Source organism: Haemaphysalis longicornis, unplaced genomic scaffold (assembly GCF_048455015.1).
Source record: "Haemaphysalis longicornis isolate Haplotype H1 unplaced genomic scaffold, Haemaphysalis longicornis Haplotype H1 scaffold_1, whole genome shotgun sequence".
NCBI classification, from domain to species: Eukaryota; Metazoa; Arthropoda; class Arachnida; order Ixodida; family Ixodidae; genus Haemaphysalis; species Haemaphysalis longicornis.
This window is the reverse complement of record NW_027526203.1, coordinates 337,883,766-337,903,312: the sequence shown is the minus strand read 5'-3', so window position 1 is coordinate 337,903,312 and position 19,547 is coordinate 337,883,766. Positions and strand designations below refer to the sequence as shown.

Sequence of the window (19,547 nt, the reverse complement as noted above, 5' to 3'; positions counted from 1 at the left end):
CTCACTCACTCCGCATCTGTGCCGAATGTTTCTGGCATACTTCGAAAGCGTCACAACATATTAAATCAAAGTCCTCGACTAGCATCTATATTTTCCGAACCACCACGTGTTGTCTATAGGCGAAACAAAAACCTGCGCGACATTCTGACATCTTCGAGGCTCAGCCATTCACCAGTGACCGGTTGTGGGCCCTGCAACAAGCCTCGTTGTCAGGTATGCCCCCACATGACGAAAACAAAAACCGCCTCTAGCACCGCCTCGCACTTCTCTGTAAAACTGAAGGGAAATTTTAACTGTGACAGCGCCAACGTAGTTTACCTGCTCGAGTGCAATACCTGCCACCTGCAATATATTGGCCAGACGGCGAACGCTTTTAGATTAAGGTTCAACAATCATAGGGCACACGCCAAGTCTCTTCCTAACCTTCCTTTGTCCCGTCACGTCGGAATCCCGGGTCATTCATTTAATAATTTGAAGGCAACAATAATTGAATCCAATTTCAACAGCAACCACGCACGCGAAGTTCGCGAATCATATCTCATATTTAAGTTCAAAACCGCATCCTCTGGGCTGAACGAAGGCGTATGCGCGTTGATATGTTTGCCACAATAATTACTCGCCTTTCTTCCGTTCGCTTCTTGCCTGACCAATCATCTTTTTAGGCATACCAGCGCCGGCTTTATCCCTCCAGGTTCACTCAATTAGCCTCTTAGCGCCGGCTTAGCCACATAGCGCCGGCTTCACGTGACACATTCCTAAGACGAAAAGCGAAGGCGCGCTGACGCGTGCTCCCCAGTTCCTTATCTCGTTCTGCCGCTTTCACCCCGCTTCTTCTGTTGACACATTCCTAAGACGAAAAGCGATGACGTGCTGACGCGCGTTCCCCACTTCCTTATCTCGTTCTGCCGCCTTTACTCCTTTCTCTTCCCCGCCCCCGCTTCTTCTGTTAATTCCTATGAGGAGAGGCGCCAATTTACCTCCTTCCTAGACGCCCCTTTGCATTTTTCTTTTCTCTTTGTTGTACCACTTGCCAATAACTACTTTTAAACAGGGCGCATTGTAGCGCACCTTTTCTCCCAAAAAAGAGGGAGGGCAGTGCATTCCCTCTCATGTGTATGTCTTGCGTTTTTTCTTGTTTTGCTGAATGATGACGTATGATTTCTTTCAAAGAGGGCGCACTGTAGCGCAACTTCCTCCTCTCTCCACACGCACCTATAAAAGCGTTCTGCAATGTACTGTAAATGTTACTCCGATGAAGATAGGACCACCAGTCGAAACGTTAGTAAACATGTTTGTTTTTGTTTTTTGAGACTTGCGTCGGACTCTACTTTTTGATAAATATATATATATATATATATATATATATATATATATATATATATATATATATATTGTTGTGTCTTGTTGCGAGTTGTAGCGACCGCAGTCTGCTGGTAGCGGGGCCGGTCGCCTTCGCTTCGTCGAGCCAGGACTAGGGGAGAGCTTAGAGCAAACTCAACGGGTTTATTTACATTTTTACAGTGAGTTGTCGAGATGAAGACAGAAGACAGCTCTTCGCGGGCCGCAGCACGGCCTTTTTGTTGACCCCGATCCCTAGTTCCCTAGGTTAGGGATCCCCATACAAAACAATGCGGACCAATGGTGATGTGTACGTTCCCCGCTGTGAAGCACCGCCCTCGGGTAGGGACACGCCTTTCAGGTATGTCGGCATGTGCACAGCACACGCACAGACACACACCCTTGCCACTCGTCAGGAGCCTGTAGTAGAGGGGAAGAACGGAAGACGCGTGGGCGCCGCGTATCCTTTTGGTGTCTGCCGCGCGCTGCGTTCCCAGGGAGCCTAACAGCACAGATTAACAAGGTTCGTGGAATCACTCCGGGAAGGGTTAATGGCTTGACCATTGCCACTGCCTTCTTCGCTGTGCTGCCGCCGCCACTGGGTCCCATTGTCCGGTCGTCGCCGTCTGGGCTTTCACGCGCACACGCGTTCAGTTGCTTAGGCCGGGGGAAGACCGGCGGCTCCTTAATCCCTTTAGGGACAACAACACTCAACGCCGCTCAAAAGACGCTGTCAATCAGTGGCCGCCGCAGCGTCGTGTCGGCCTCCTTTCGTTTCTGTCGACAAGCGGTGGGGTGGTCGACCGGCGGGCGACTGACCCGCTCAAACATGGCGCCAGTGAGTCATAACAGCTCCTCCGCCGACGGGAAGATCTCGGACGTCGTGTAGTATCAGCTGCTCGACGGGAGAGATCACAGTAGCAGCATTCTTCCAGCACCATTGAAACCACAAAGACCAACCTCCCCGAACCAGCAAGCGCCGGCAATGAGTTTTCGGCAACCAGGCTGCTCTTTCAAAGGTGCTACAGTGCACCTACGCTTTTTTTTTACATATGGCAACCACGCTAATACTCTTGCTCACAGCTAAAAACTTAGACTGAATTACTTAAAACACTACTCAAAATCACTACAGAAAAACGTTCCTCAACTGAAAACAAAAGAAAGCAAAAGCGAAAAAGCTAAAAGGCTCTGCTTCATGTGTCAACATTGGCGTTGGCGGAACCCTTCTTATACTTCACAGTGAAGTTAAGCTCCTGAAGCGCAAGGCTCCAGCGTAGTAGTCGCGGATTCTTTCCCGACATTTGCGACAGCCACGTCAGTGGGCAGTAGTCAGTGACGAAGACAAAATAAGTTCCATAGAGGTAGCAGGCCAATTTTTGGGTGGCCCACACAATGCAGGTACGTTCTTTTTCTGACGCACTGTAGGCCTCCTCGCGAACCGAGAGTTTCCTGCTGGCGTACAGCACAGGGTTCTCGTTCCCGTTCTCATCCTCCTGGCAGAGTACTACTCCTAAGCCTCTGTTGCGGGCATCGCATTGCACAGTAAAGGGACGATCATAGTTCGGTGCATGCCGTACGGGCGAGCTAACAAGAGCCGTTTTGAGGCCTTGGAAAGCACCCTCCATTTCTGGTTGCGGGAATTCGCTAACCGCCTCTACTTTCAACTCGTCAGGTCGCCTCCTGCCCTGCCCTACCACGTGCCCTAGGTACCGCACTTCGGCGCGAGCTAGCTGGCAGTTAGCCGGCTTCGCTGTCAGTCCAGCGTGTGTCAAACGTCTAAGGACATCACTAAGATGGTACAGGTGGTCTTCCCATGTATTGTAGTACATAGCAAGGTCGACTAAGTAGGGAACAGCGTATTCTTCAGCCCCCTGCAGAACTCGGTTCATCAGCCTTATCCCGCACTTCTCCAGGAATCCCGCAGTCAGAACGTGCTGAACACTGAACCCTGGTAGCACTGTATCTCCTTAGGTAAGGCCACTCTAGAAAAAATAGACAGTAGTGCGTTGACTACTTCTACCGAGCTCTGCTCCTTCATTGGGATCGCCTCTGGAAATTTGGCTGGTGGACAAACAGCGGTAAGCAAATACCGGTAGCCTGATTTTGTCGCTGGGAGTGGTCCCACAACGTCTATTACCAGCCGGCGAGACGGCTCCGAAATGAGCTGAACAAGCTTAAATGGTGCCTTTCTCTTCTCATGCGGTTTTCCCACTCTCTGACAGGTGTCACACGCTCTTACGTGGTTCTCAACTTCTTTGAAGCATCCTGGCCAGTAAAACGCCGTTAGGAGCCTATCTTTGGTCTTCCGAGTTCCTAAATGCCCCGACCGACCAACTCCGTGACAGAGATCAACAATGTCATGCCGATACTTAGTCGGAACTCCAATCTGGTCAAACGTGCGACCTTTTGCATCCCGGTAGTGGCGGTGCAAGATGCCATTTTTGACGGGAAAACTGACATTCTTCCTCGCCACCCCTTCTCTGACTGTGTTCCAAACCTCCTTAAGGCTAGGATCGCTTTTCTGCTGCTCGATGAGCTCGTCTCTTGTCACTTTCTCCCGTACATTGTCTAGTGATTTTGATACAGGCAACACGAGCAGCTCCTCTTCCGATTCCCCTTCAGCTATCTCAGCGCGAGTCTCCTCCTCTGACCCCTCTCTCTTTTTCTCAGTAGGCGACGGGATAGTAGACTCCGCTGTGCTGACTCCAGCTGGTGTTGCTGTACTTCCTGTGAAACTCGGTTCTTTCCGCTCTAGTTCGGCTGCTGGCGTGCGTGCTTTAGCTCTAGTCAAGGCTTGGACTGTTCCCTCCTGAAAACTTTTCCCTTGCTCTCTAAGCAGACGGTCGGTCTGATTCGAGAACAAGTAGGAGTACTGCGAGGGCAGCTTGTCTGACACCGCCGCTCCCGTCTCTACTTCTCCGAACGGCCCAGTGATGACTACTCGAGCTACCGGGAGACAAATGCTTCCCTCTTGCAAAACCGGTTTAATCCATGCGCACTTGCCGTTGTAATCTGCTTGTGCCACATAGTCCGGGTGCACCAGATCAATGGTTGCCCCACTGTCTCGTAAGACGCGGCATGTCTTCCCGTTCACTGTTAGGTTAAAAAGGTAAGGACTAAGTAGCTCCTCGCTAGTACCAGACTCACAAGTGTACGAAAGGGCTGGCCTGGGCCTACGACAGCCTATGGCAATGTGACCGACCTCCTTGCATTTGTAGCAGGTAGGTGGTTGCCGCGCGTCAAAAGGACTCTTTTTGGAAGAAGTCTCCGAAGCCTTTCCCTCCTGTTTGTTTTGTGATCCTTGACTACTTGCAGCGAAGTCCGCCTTTTTCTGTGCCGTCATACCTGCGCCAGCCCCCTGCTTCGCCGTCCAAGGTTTTCCTCTATCTCCCGCTTTTGCTGGAGGAACCTCGTCCCTTTCTCCCCGGCGTGACGCGTACTCATCAGCCAAGTCGGCAGCTGCCTGCACTGTTACTACTCCGGCCCTATCTTGGATCCAGAGCTTCATTGGCTCTGAAAGCTTAGAAAAAAACTGTTCGAGAGCCACTACTTCAAGAGCCTTTTCGAAGTTCCCAAAGGCGCTGGCTCCCTTCAGCCATTCTACCAAGTTGACCTTCAACTCGTAGGCAAACTCAGAATACGTGCTGCCCTGCTTCTTGCTAAGATTGCGAAACCGCTGCCGGAACGCATCTGACGAAAGTCGGAACCTCTTTAAAAGGCTATCCTTCACTTTGTCATAATCGTCCGCATCCTCCATCGGAAGCCGCGCGATCACATCCGCTGCTTCACATGGCAGCAAACTTAGCAAGTTTCGAGCCCATGTGCTACGGTCAAGCTTCGCTTTTTCACAGGTTCTCTCGAAGTTCACGAGAAAGAGGCCCACATCTTGCCCTACTTTGAAGGGTTGCATTAGCTTGGATAAATCACAAAGATTTTGTCTTCCTGCTACCTCTACTCCTTGAACCTCAGCCATCTTCCTCACTTCCACCTCCAGGTGCAGCCGTTCTACTTCCAGTTCCCTTTGCTTTAGCTGGCACTCCTGTTGCTCACGCCTGTTCTCACGCTCCTGTTCCTGCTGCTTTTGAATCTCGTTCCACGTTTGTGTAATATCTTCACTGCTCAGATTCAAGCCCTCGATAGCGTGAACAATTGCGTCTTTCTTCATCCCCGAATCTACTTCTGCTCCTAGCTCCTCCCCCAGAATCAGCAGCTGATTCTTCAACAAACGCTTCCAATCCATGACAGAGAACTAGTGTGGTGCGGCTCACTCTCTACCCAGAAGTTCCGGAAAAAACTGCTTCTGTGGTAGCCTCTACCAGCGAAAAGATTGCACCTCTATCTTATCAGCCTGGCAACCAAAAAACCAAAGCCAGCACTCACCAGTTCACAGCTGTCAGTCTCCATGATCTCGGCGTGTTGTTCATTCTCCGTCCTCCAGGCTCAGATCCAACCGCTTGCCATCCAGTTGTTGCGTCTTGTTGCGAGTTGTAGCGACCGCAGTCTGCTGGTAGCGGGGCCGGTCGCCTTCGCTTCGTCGAGCCAGGACTAGGGGAGAGCTTAGAGCAAACTCAACGGGTTTATTTACATTTTTACAGTGAGTTGTCGAGATGAAGACAGAAGACAGCTCTTGGGGGGCCGCAGCACGGCCTTTTTGTTGACCCCCGATCCCTAGTTCCCTAGGTTAGGGATCCCCATACAAAACAATGCGGACCAATGGTGATGTGTACGTTCCTCGCTGTGAAGCACCGCCCTCGGGTAGGGACACGCCTTTCAGGTATGTCGGCAGATGCACAGCACACGCACACACACACACCCTTGCCACTCGTCAGGAGCCTGTAGTAGAGGGGAAGAACGGAAGACGCGCGCGCGCCGCGTATCCTTTTGGTGTCTGCCGCGCGCTGCGTTCCCAGGGAGCCTAACAGCACAGATTAACAAGGTTCGTGGAATCACTCCGGGAAGGGTTAATGGCTTGACCATTGCCACTGCCTTCTTCGCTGTGCTGCCGCCGCCACTGGGTCCCATTGTCCGGTCGTCGCCGTCTGGGCTTTCACGCGCGCACGCGTTCAGTTGCTTAGGCCGGGGGAAGACCGGCGGCTCCTTAATCCCTTTTGGGGCAACAACACTCAACGCCGCTCAAAAGCCGCTGTCAATCAGTGGCCGCCGCGGCGTCGTGTCGGCCTCCTTTCGTTTCCGTCGACAAGCGGTGGGGTGGTCGACCGGCGGGCGACTGACCCGCGCAAACATGGCGCCAGTGAGTCATAACAATATATATATATATATATATATATATATATATATATATATATATATATATATATTGTAGGGATTCTCCCCTCTCAGCCGTCGCACCGCTGCATTCCAATTACCGCGCGCCACCTCTCCTGCCATCTGGTAAACGCACAGCGGAAAGACTGCGATGAAGGGGGGCGTGGCACGTTTTGTGCACCCTAGATAAGCGCAGCGGGGCTTGTTAGCGGGGGGAGTCGCCGGCCGGGAGTGCCGTCAGCCAGAAGAGACAAGCCACCGCCACCCACCTTCAAGGAGCCCGCACGGGAGCAAGCGGTCAACCGTCCGTCCCGTCGTGCCGTAAGTACCGTCCGTGCCGTCCGACCCGTCGTGCCGTAAGTTGATTGTATCTTCTGTGCCCTTTATATTTCGTTTTCACTGCTTCAGTAAAGCCCCTTATTCCTCTGGCAATGTTCTGTGCCGTAATATTTTGACGAGGCTGTTGCCTGAACCACCTCGGCAGGCAGAATTACCTGCAATTTATATACACACACACACACATATATATATATATATATATATATATATATATATATATATATATATATATATATATATATATATATATATATATATATATATAGCGAATCAGAAAATGGGAAATGAGGGGCTCCGTGAAATAAGACAGAAAATAGGGGTTGGCAGTCAAGAAAACCTCGGAAAGCAAAGGGGAGGTTGGGGTGGGTCATAGAATGACATGAAGAATTTTTTGAGTAGAAAAGAAAGTGGTGAAAAAATACCCGGCGGGCATTTTTTCACCACTTTCTTTTCTACTCAAAAAATTCTTCATGTCTTTCTATGACCCACCCCAACCTCCCCTTTGCTTTCCGAGGTTTTCTTGACTGCCAACCCCTATTTTCTATATATATATATATATATATAGGGAGTAGTAGAACTTTGAAGATGGTAGAGAACACAAGAGAAGAAAAACTTCGAACAAGGTAAAAGCACGATTGTGGCCTACGTTTCAGCAAAGAGAACTTGCTTTACTCAGGGCTGAGTAAAGCAAGTTCTCTTTGCTGAAACGTAGGCCACAATCGTGCTTTTACCTTGTTCGAAGTTTTTCTTCTCTTGTATATATATATATATATATATATATATATATATATATATATATATATATATATATATATATATATATATTTATATATATATATATATATATATATATATATATATATATATATATATATATATATATATATATATATATAGGGTGTGTAAAGTTAAGTTGACAGGTTTTCTAAAAAATAGGCGCTTTGATTTACGCGAAGACAACCTCTACAATGAGTTTATGCGCCCAAGGGAACCCATAATTAGCAGGCAATTATTGATGCATGTGGCTTAATTATTTCAAATTGATTAATTATCTTTTTAGTGGGTGCACTAACCACGCATGTTTGTATTGCAAATTTAGACGCACTCGTGTTTTCACGCAGTTTGAATTGACAGAAGTCTTCCAGCGCATCCGTAGCCTAAGATATACAATGGCCAAAATTAATTGCCATTCGCATGATTACGCATGCTAGAAGTCAAGACTGGCGCATAGCTCCTCCCTTTTTTTCTGTGTTTCGAAAGTGGTTCCGAGTACTGCAGATTGCGATAACGCCAGGCAAGAATGAATGGGTGCCAGTTATCAGTTTTTCTTGTGCCTCCACCCCTTTGTCGAACAAAACACTGTACACAGCAGGCACGTCACAGAAGGGAGGATCTTTGCGCCGGTGCAGAGTCTTGCATGCGTAATCATGCGAACGGCATTTGAACTTCGCCGTTTGATATCATGGACTACGGATGCGCTAGAAAAATTCTGTCAATTGAAACTGCGTAGAAACAAGATTGCGTGTAACTTTCCAATACAAACATGCCTGGTTACTTTAGCCACTAAAACGTTAATTAATCAATTTTAGTTAATTAAGTCCCCGAAATCAATAATTATTTCCTATTTATGTGTCCCCCTGAGAGCACAACCTCGCTGTAGAGGTCGCCTTCGCGTAAATCTAAGCACCTATTTTTAAGAAAACCTGTCGACTTAACTTTGATCACCCTGTATATATATATATAACACAGAAATAAGGGTTGGCAGTCAAGAATGCCTCGGAAAGCAAAGGGGAGAATGTGGTAGGGCATTGAAATAGAGGAAGAATTTTGAAAGACAGAAAGTGGATATATATATATATATGTATATATATATATATATATATATATATATATATATATATATATATATATATATATATATATATATATATATATATATATATATATATATATATATATATATATATATATATATATATATATTGTGGGGATGGCTTGAGTCAGGTGGCTGCATCGCTTGGAGGGACGAACTAATATATATATATATATATATATATATATATATATATATATATATATATATATATATATCTTGAGAGACGGAGTTTCGCAAGAAGGCCTTTATTCGGTCGCCGAGCCAAGACCGTCGTCCGCAGTCGAAGCGAGGGGATCATGATGATCATTTACAGATGATAATGACGATAGATGCACGGATATGACTGACGGGGAAACACACCCCTTGGTGTCCACAGTGCAAGCGATGATGGTGATGTTGCGTTCGGGCACAATGTCCGTCAATAACGTCCCTATGCTCACAATATGTGTGTGTGTGCGTGCGTGCGTGTGTGCGTGTGTGTGTGTGTGTGTGTGTGTGTGTGTGTGTGTGTGTGTGTCCGACCTACCAAATTCTTTTTTTCTGGAAAGATGTGCTTCGCATGCAATAATTCCGCATTCCACGCACCAAAAATGGCCCGTCACCAGTTGCGACAAGCGATTTTACCAAAAAATGTGGCCTGTGCTGTGATCTTACGTAAAGGGAACATGAAATTTTCCATTTCGTGATGTACAGGTGTAGATACAACTTTTTAGCCACGTCGTACGTCAGGTGTCGTTATTTCTCAAAACTACGCATTTGCACGCCGTAATTACCGGCTGCGAGGGCATTGCAGAGGAGCAGGTGCGCGAAAGTTTTACAAGGCAAGGTCCTGATCATTAGTCGAACGTCGCTAGCAGGCACTGCCGCCAAACTGCCATTAGCAGGAATGGTCTCTCATTAGACTTCGAATATATGCTAAGACGTAGTCCGCTGTGAGTGTTCGACGAATCGAAGCGGGGCACCCATCGAGCGACATTTGCCCCCATACCTCAGATTTGGATCCTGTTTTTAGTTTAACATTCTTTTTAATGCTTTAGCATCCTTGGACTGCTTCACCTATAGCATTCGTCAGCGTCAGCCTGAATGTCTCCTCCCGGCGGGGCGCCAATTGCAATTTGGCGTTCAGACAGTGGTGGGTGGTGGGACGTGTTGGCTGCAGTGAATCCGTTACACGACCGGAAGATTGTTAATAGTCTCGCCGGCTACAGTCATCGGAGATGGCGTCTGCCTGTTTTTTGTCATCGTACTAATGCACCATTTCATATCGCCTCCATATATTATCCAAAGTTGCACCGGAACAACGTGGACCTTGTGATTCCCGCGACTCAAATCCATAACGGGCAATCATTGCGGTCGGTGTGGTAGTGCCTGCGCTAGCAGAGCTATCTCGCTTGTGTGGGAGCTATAGTGTTAATAAAATGGATGTACCTAGTCCCTTCTCTCCTTCCCTGCCACCATTATTGTCCCGCTGCCCTCCCGAGCATTTTTGCCAAGGCACGACGACGTCGGATTTTTGCGGAATAACACTACAACAGCCGGTGAAGTATAACCCAGGTTCGGAGTGATGTACAACCAGAAAAAAAAATCATAACGCAGAAGAACCCACCTGAAGTGACATGGGAATAATAAACGAACCTTTTTCTATTTAAAAGCTCGTTTTAACTAACCACAAGTGGAGCAGGCACGCTGTGTATATTCGGCTTTGCGTTCCGTCCATGTGCAACGCAGTCCAATCGAAGTTGAACGGCCGGGTACAAGGCGACCCAGAAACGTACAGATAGAGCTCTTATCGCTCCACTACTTTCACGAGTGGCTTCTTGGGCTGCTCCCGCTGAGATTGCGGACAAAGACAAGTTTTACCAATATTTCGCGGGGAGGGCCGGGGAAGGTATATTTTGTTTTGTTTTTATTTTGTTTTGTTGTTGTTGTTTCATGTGAAAAATTGCTTCACCCGTCACTGCGAGGTGTTCAGACATTTTAATAAATAAATAAATAAATAAATAAATAAATAAATAAATAAATAAATAAATAAATAAAGCAAGAAAGGTGACATTCTAAAGGACATGATGGCCTGATCCTAAAGCCGCAGCTTCCATTGTCATAAGTTGTCAGTTTCCGTCTTTAGACTGCATACCAACATCGATAAAGTAAGACAAAAGGAACAAAAGCGGGTGCCCTGCACCACTTCTAGAATTTTTCCTTCTGGCATGGAATTTCACACATGAATGATTTTAACCTCGGCCTACTATTTGAGCAGTAGAGTAGATAACCAAAATGAGCACGGATGATGATCTTCACTCATTAAAAAAAACGGGTTATCGTTCGGGCAGCAGAAAACTGAAAATACGTTGCTTTCTTTCGGCCTGCCACCACAACCAGCAGCAGTCCATGACGGCTTGTACGGAAGTAAACTCCGCACACGCAGCCTGCGTGGCTTAAGGGCTCCATAAAGGCACCACGTAACTTCGTTTAATTTGACACCTCTAGCGTTTAGTAACTTACTCAACTTAATTCTCGCCCAGAAAGACGATTTTTCATTTAACAAATGATAATATCGAAAAACATTCCAGCTGGCGCTACACGACGTCTGCAGTGACGTAAAAGAAGGAATACCTTATCAGTGTGTTAAAGGCTTGTTAGCATTCAAGTAGCACGATCAAACAGAACTAGAGGCACCATTACAATTGCACAATCATGTTTCTTGGCGGTGGCGTTGGTCGGCGGCTGTTAATCACACAAACAAGCACCTGCGATGTCGTATACGGACCCGGCGAGAAAGTGTGTGGTGAGCCACCACTGCGTCATCTGTTTTCCTTAACACCTGGAATAGTTGATGGAAGTTCATGTTAAAATTGACTTCATAGTTACGGGGCCAACGTAGTGTTTTGAATGTACCAAGCTTGTATTTCGCCTCCCCTTTAAAGCAGGGCGCAGTGTGCTGTATTCAAGTAGCTGCTTCTCAAGTTTCCTGTAGCTCAGAAAAAAAACTGCAAGCACAACATCCTCATTTAAAAAATGAACACGTCTCAGATGTGTGTACACACGCCAGCACACACGAAGATGCACGTTCACGCACATGCACGCACAGCCTATCAGGGGGAAAAAACCTTGCACTGACATCGGCAGCCTCGAGCGCCTGTGGATCGCCAGACAGCGAAACCGCCGCACGCAAGGTAATCAGGGCGCAGCTGTAGCGGGCGGCGGCAGTTGCGACAGGGCGCGCGCATTTTTCCCACACAGCGTGCTGTTTTCCGGAGAGGGCCAGGGCAAGGACACTCGGCGGCATGGCGGCGCACGTGCTCGACTACGTGCTCTACGGCTTCTTGATGGCACTGGGCGTCGCCCAGGGCCTGTACGTGGCCTGCCGCAGGCGACGCGGTCACGACGTGGGCCACGAGACGTTCCTGGGCGGCCGGAGCCTGGGCGTGCTCCCGCTGGCCGTCTCGGTGCTCGCCTCGACGGGCTCGCCCCTGGGCCTCGTGGCCATGACGGCACACTTCTACGCCTACGGCCTGCACACCGCCTGGACCATGCTCCTCACCGTGTGCGCTGTGCCCCTCGTCGTGTTCTTCGTCGTGCCCGGCTACTACAGGCTCGGCGTCACGTCCATATTCCAGGCAAGCGCCGCTTCAGAACCGCTATATGCTGCGCTACAAGACGTCTTTACCAGGGGCGCACATTTCGACGCGGTTCTTCAGAGTGAAAACGCGGTTAGAATTGGGGAGTGCTGCTCCAAATTGGCCGATTAGACCCTTTTCGTCCGATGGAAGCGAAATACCAAAATACCAGTGTAGACAGCATTAGGTGTATGTGAGCCGTCAGTTAGTGAGAGTTCATTTCAAACCTTCCGCTTGCACGCTCTAATTGCCTATATCTGCTTTCGACAGGTTAGGCCATAAATTTGAATTGAAAGGCGCGATGTAGTGTGGGGCGCGCCGTATTCGCCGGCTAGTGTTGGCAAGTTTTCTGAACGAGGTTCATTTTCGAACGAAATTTCTTTTTATTATGCTTGGCAGACAAACATGCCCTTTTTCAACGTATGAATTATATAGTAACCACTACAAGGACTAGCATGCTAACACTGCTACAGTTGAAATAAGCATTCGTTCGAATATATGTCTTTCTATACCTCAAAGTTGCTACGTGACCCAGGTCCTGCAAGTCCTAATTTCCTTTCTAGGCACCATGCAGTAACTCGCCGAGCGACATCACCGCGATCAAATTACTCGTATGCGGCCCATGTTTCTAGATAGATGCCGTCACCTTCCTATCTTTCTCACACGCACACTCCGCTTGCGCGCCCCCTTTAGGTCATGCTAACATATTCAAAACCGGCAATAACGTTATCGCAGACTATGGTTTACATGGCAAAGCTTGAATGTAGTGCTAGGAGGCGCTTTTATTTAGAATGTTATTTTGTTTTTATATATATTCGTTTGGGTACCATAATAAAACAGGAAAACCGGGAAGGCTTTATTCAATGGTACTATAGGAACCAGACGCAATATAGAAAAAAAGCGAGTGATCATGCAATTACCCTTTAAAGTAATTTGTGGTTCAGCTTCACCACAATGCACTCGAGTGACTGATCCATGCAGCTAACAGAGCAAACAGGTGACCGGTAAAAAGCGCAAAGGTTCATGGGTACATTGTCTGCTCCCGCGGAGCTCGTCCACTTCCGGTTCAAGAGCTCTCCTAGCTCCTGTACGCCGGCGGCTTTCACGCGCTCGTGTTCTTGTTGTTTATCTGTTTCCATCGAAAAAAAAACGATCATGCATCGCGCATTCAATGAATAACAACGATGAATCCTACTAGGGGCTCCTCTTAAAGGTATGCACTCTGTGACAAGTAAACAACACTTACACACTCGCCTGAAGCCGCCGGCGTACGGGAGGCCAGGTGAGATCTCGAACCGGAAGTGGCGGGAGCAGACGACATGCCCATGAGCCTTTGCGCTTTTTACGGGTCACCTATTCGGCAGATGACGGCAACGTGCTTATAATTTGACAGAAAAATGTGACCTTAGCTGTGGCACTTCGCAGCGCAGAACCTCATGTGTGCATTGCGCGATGCCACGGCACCGACCCAACTTCTAAGTCAAATCGTATGGCTCGAAATCGTCATTCGCGGTAAGTTCATTGTTGGCTCCATGGATTGGTTAATCGAGTAGAGCTGAACCACGGGACTGTATTGTAGTGCAGAAACTGCAGTAATGTCAAGTCATTTTAAGGGAGGCGCTGAAATATATCAATTAAGAAAATATAATCATCCAACTTCATCTAGGAAGAATTAAGCTTTCAAAGACGTTGTGAATGTATCACCGTAATCAGATCAGTGAGAAGTGTACCCAGAGCAAGGAAGTGAGGACCGATCGTACATGACACTAAATAAGCAGGTATATATCCCATGACTCCTTGTTTATGACCTTGGTTTGGGGAAAATAACTCCGAACTTTCAAATAAACCGAAATTAAGCCCAATCTCTCCAAACCAGATTCCTTGGCTCACTTTTGCTAACATAACCGATACATCTGACCTTACAACTGCTATTGAAGATTATGTTTCTAATCTGCATGCTTTGTGTGCGTGTGTGCGTGTGCGCGTGTGTGTGTGTGTGTGTGTGTGTGCGTGTGTGTGTGTGTGCGTGTGTGCGTGTGTGCGTGTGTGCGTGTGTGCATGTGTGCGTGTGTGTGTGCGTGTGTGTGCGTGTGCGCGCGTGCGTGTGCGTGTGTGCGTGTGTGTGTGTGTGTCTGCGTGCGTGCGTGCGTGCGTGCGCGTGTGTGTGTGTGCGCGTGTGTCTGCGCGCGTTTGCGCGTGCGTGTGTGTGTGCGCGCGCGTGCGTGTGCGTGTGTGTGAGTGTGTTTGCTAACTTTGTGTATGTACGTTTCTTTTTTTTTTTTCCGTTCCGCTCCCTTCTGTAGCGCCTTCGGGCCTTGGAGGCACAATAAAGGAAAGGAAATAAAATCAATTGGCCCAGGAGTTAATTCCCCACGACACCACTCTTACTAAAAAAGCGGAAAAAATGTCAAGTCGCAGGAATATAAAAATTATGCAGGACTAAAAGACAATGTTTCTTCTAGACAGCAGGTGCTGTCTGGACGTAGCCACGAAGATATAATGGGCGTTTTCATAAAACGGAGCCTATCCATCGAAGTGTTTCTATCCAGCAAGTACATGTACACGATTCTCGTGTGCTCAGTATGACTGGTCAGAACTACAGCACTTCCCTCCTCCATATCCTAAATCTCAAAAAAAAAAAAACAATCACTACTTTGCCGACCTTCCCTCACCCAGTCCGCCTCCATCGTTTGTTCCTATACGCAATATCCCACCGAATGCAAGTTCTATTTGCAATCCGGCACTCTTCCTCATAATATCAAGCACAGCCCCAACCTCCCCACTTCCATCCCCCCTTCCCACACCTGAGCTGTGGGAGAACCAGATGACCAGCACCGATCCAGCACTTTTGGCCTCCAGAGCGAAGGCTGCCTGTTCATCACATGGCGTCCTGGTGTTGGAAATCACTCCAACTGCGCCGGCTCAATAAAACGTTTATTTACTACTACTACTACTGCTGCTACTGTTACTACTACTACTACTACTACTACTACTACTACTACTACTACTACTACTACTACTACTACTACTACTACTACTACAACTACTACTACGTGATTCGGCGGAGCTGTAACTCCGCGTAGCTTTGCCGCAGCGGGAGGTGACACTTTTTTATAGATGCTTTACATACGATGGTGCTGTCATCGAAAGTTAAAAACACTCCTGCAACCACACGGTCCATCATAACTTTCCCAAGCCGATCCAGTGAATGAAACGCATAAAATGTTTCCTTAAAACCTTAATATTTGTGGTTTGAGTTCATAGATGTGCTTGTACGTATATATTTAGGCAGCAAGATCTGGTGGTGCATGGAATCGCAGTAAAAAGGCCATTTCCCATGCACGTAACTATAGCTTTCGGCATTTGATTACATACCGAAGCTGGTGATTCGAACCCGACCCTGGTGTGCCGGGTTTCTCCTGCCATGAGTTGTGGAGAAGGAGCTCCGTTAGGTCTAGGCTGAGCGGCTTGGAGAATACTAGCCGCTGCCCCGACCTCGGAACCATAGAAGCAGCGCGTATACGAACACAACAACAGCCCCACTTCTTTACGAGAGCGCTTAGTTTTTTGACATTCAGTGCTCTTTTTCTGTCAGTACGTAATTTCCTCGTATGAAGGCAGTGGACTATCCACTGGAAAAAAAATGGCTTCAATCCACGCTGTGAAGATGGTTGGAAAGCAAAGCTTTAAACGATACCCGCAGCAATCGCCCATGCGACGACACTTGAATTCACGCACGTGGCTCTACAAATAGTTAAACCAGAGAATCTGCCAGCTGTTACCTGGAATTCCCGGGGGCGGCGTCCCGAACGCAGCAGCGTCAGCCACGGCCGGGCTAGAGCGGCGAACGCGGCCGCTGTATCCCGGCCGTGCATCGGCAGAAAGAAAAAAGAGAAGAGCTTCTTTCGAAGGGTGAGACAGCGGATCCTAGCCATCCTAATGTGCTAGCTCGGGGCTGCACCGCCGCGCGACACAAGCGCAGACACTTAAACAATCCGGCATGTGAGCTTAGTGATTCCCATTTATACCGATTTAAACTAGTTACTTTAGTAAGTTTGAGAATTGCGAGAAAGCTGAGGGAACTTTTATAATCGCTATTTATCAGTACCAGTTGCTCCTTTCGCCTTTTGTAATACCTCTTTAAACACAACCGAATTAGTATTCACCAATTTAGAACACGCAGTCCCACTCGTGGCACGCAGTGCGCGAAAGGTAGCGTTTTTCTAGCGCCCAGATGTCTGTATGTGATTTTGTCTCCACTGCCTGCAAACAAATCCTTAAAGAGACACTGAAGTGATTTGTAAACATAGCAGGATTACTAGCGCACATTGTAGTCCGGAGTCCCTAGGTCATATTTCGACCACTCTTGGTGCATTTACGCGAATTTATTTAGTAGAAAAATAAATTCGGAAATGCTGTCCTCCTCTCTGCATCCTCGCCCATTTTCTGTGGCCTTTTCGTGCGACGTCAGAAAAAATGACTTGGCTTGACTGCGCTACTGCACGGCTCGCCGATCTTCCGACAGAGTCAGTTGGCCCAGCGTCTAGTCTGCCGGCCGCCGACGGGTCGTCGCAATTCGTTCGCTCAGTTGAAACTCAGTTCATTTTGGTGCATGACGCCAGGGTGGCTAGCTTTATGCGACCTATTGCGGCTGACATTTACGGGTGGAATCGGCCCGGGCGCCGTTTGGCAACCATGACAGCTGTGTTTACTTTTCGAAGATTTAGAGACAGTGCGCCGGTGCGATAGGGTCAGGCTCGGTTAAACTAGCGTAGCTTATTTAATTGTTCTAGGTTACGCTAGAGTCACTAATTAAGCTACGCTTTTTAAGTGGCCATACATTACGCTAGGCCACTGTCGTTCTTTCCAAGCGGGAAGCGATGCAGGCGTTGTACACCTTCCCGCCGGTTGAATCAGCCCAGAGCAGCACGGCATCGCTACTCGATCTGGGGGCTTAAAAACTCACTCTCAACGTGTCATACAGCCACACTGTGCTTTGAAAATCATGACTTATCGAAGAGCGCGCGCGGAGCACCACAGAGTCACCAAAATAGCAGCGCCCATGGACCCGCCGCGGTGGCTCAGTGGCTAAGGCGTTGTGCTGCTGATCACGAGGACGCGGGTTCGATTCCCGGCCGCAGCGACCGCTTTTCTGATGGAAGCGAAAAGTAAAAACGCCCGTGTGTACGAGATTTCGGCGCGCGTTAAAGATCCCCAGGTGGTCAAAATTAATCGCAACACAGGCGATGAGTTGCGCCTGTCAATCAATCAATCAATCAGCGCCCATGGGCCTTCCGGGGTAAACAAATGTCACGTGACGTGGTTCGACCAATGGCCGCTGTGGGCGGCATTCAACAATGACAGAAAAGAGTGCCGATACTGTGAAACCTCATCTAGTGGCTCTAACTGTAGGTATCCTCAGAAGCCTTTAGTAGCGCGGTCTCAGCAGCGTAGCCTCCGCGAGCTTCAGTAGCGTCTTTTTTCGAGGGACGATGGCTGAAGCCTGCGGTTCACGCTTCCTTATCACAAAAGTTGTGAAGATGGCCAAAAGCTGAAAACAAATGCAGCTGAAAGCGTGTGACATTGTGCGCCATCCCCAATCGTATTATTTGAGCTATATCTTTCAAGGGAAGTTCGAAAACCTGGTATACGGAATCGATACACGAAAGAAGCAATGGGGCGATAAAGAGAACAGCGTCTGGTCTTTTCACCTGCAGCCTCACTGCTTCTTTTTTTATTCTTGCTTTCTTTTTGGAAGATTCGGCATATTCAATAATTAATGGAGGATCTATTCATAGATCTGTCAGAATGCGTGGGCAGCTCATCCCTCTTCCCCACAAACTTGAGGCACGGCCCGATGCAGACGCCTTTCTCCGGCTTTAGAAGCCAGCAACACGGTGTTTCTTGCATGCATGCCCCTCGCACATCATGCCAATCGTACTTTGTATTCAAACCATCGCAAAGGTCACGTTTGCCCGCTTTAGCAGCGGCATCGCCTGCCTGTCGATCCTTTTGTAGTCCACAAGTACCGGCATTTTGTCGCCTGCCTGAATTCCGGCGATGGGGAAGCTATAGCCGCTAGCGCTTCGACTTGACGTTTCCCTAGCGACGGTGCGAGCTGCAAAGAGCCGCCGCTTCCCGAGCAACAAACCAGCAGCTGAGCGAAGGCAACGCCACCTCCGCCAGCTTTGCTGCAATATCTCTGAGAGCGTACCCTGTCGTTCTCAAGTCATCTGCTTTCTGTCACTCCTCTGTCGGCGGATCGACGGCGCATGGGCAGTAGCTCCCCGGTTCAAAATGCACGCGCCCATATTTTTTACCTTGACGTTTCTTGCTTGCTACATACCTACAATGCGGCATTGATTTGGGGACTAGGAAACGTGTATTTACTGCCAAAAAAAGAAATCAGAGATCAAAACCTTTAAGAATACTATAAATTCGGCTCTATTTATCCACATGAGACGTGGCTCAACATCTCTAAACGCTTTTATTGTAACTAAGATATGGCGAGCTCGAGGCATAGGTCACGAGGTGGTTCGCGGCTCTATTAGCAGCTCAATTTCATTCAATATCCAGGCGCAACTGATAAAGCTATGTTTGTCACCAAGTTTTCTGTCTGCCTCGTAACGTACGTGTGGGCTTAAAAGACACGCCCAACCGACTATGAACAAAGTACATAAAAGAACTTATCATCGTTTCACGTGGTGAATTCACTGTTAGAGCGAGAGTGGGGTGCTGCCCCTTGGTTATTCTTGGTTCTTCTGGGTTTAGTAATGTTATGACTGAGCTAAGTGCGCTTATGCATATGCAAATTAGCCAGGACATTCCCACAGCCCACAATTTGTTCCAGTTAAGATGTGCAGCTTCCTATTTAACTTTAGATACACAGCAGCGAGCCGAGACAGACGAGCGAGGAGGCTGCTGTCGTTGCTGCTCTGCATTCTTTGCATGGCGTTACTAATGGTACTGATTCAACAGGGCACACCTACACCAACAACATTACACACGTACACTGCACATGCGGCACCCAGCAGAGACCACCGAACGCGGCGGCGAAGAGCAGCAGCAGGAAAGTTTCCGCCAGCGAGAAAGGCGGGAGCTCCTGTTTCTTG

The 19,547-nt window shown here is 48.2% G+C and overlaps 2 protein-coding genes across 5 annotated transcripts in view; one reads left to right on the top strand and one right to left on the bottom strand.

Annotated features, from left to right (window-relative positions):
- Positions 1-19,547, bottom strand: part of LOC144152907 (zinc finger CCHC domain-containing protein 24-like) — a 349,875-nt gene that overhangs the window by 268,557 nt on the left and 61,771 nt on the right. The gene's annotated exons all lie outside the window — the stretch shown is intronic.
- Positions 6,799-19,547, top strand: part of LOC144152858 (sodium-coupled monocarboxylate transporter 2-like) — a 43,885-nt gene continuing 31,136 nt past the window's right edge. The window contains exons 1-2 of one of the 2 annotated variants that reach the window (XM_077684376.1): positions 6,799-6,924; positions 12,059-12,435. In XM_077684376.1, coding sequence (XP_077540502.1) covers positions 12,103-12,435 — 333 coding nt within the window. In that variant the 5' untranslated portion in view covers positions 6,799-6,924; positions 12,059-12,102. Of the gene's footprint in view, positions 6,925-11,721; positions 11,992-12,058; positions 12,436-19,547 lie in introns of those variants that run through there. The other variant, XM_077684367.1, reaches the window with a different exon arrangement.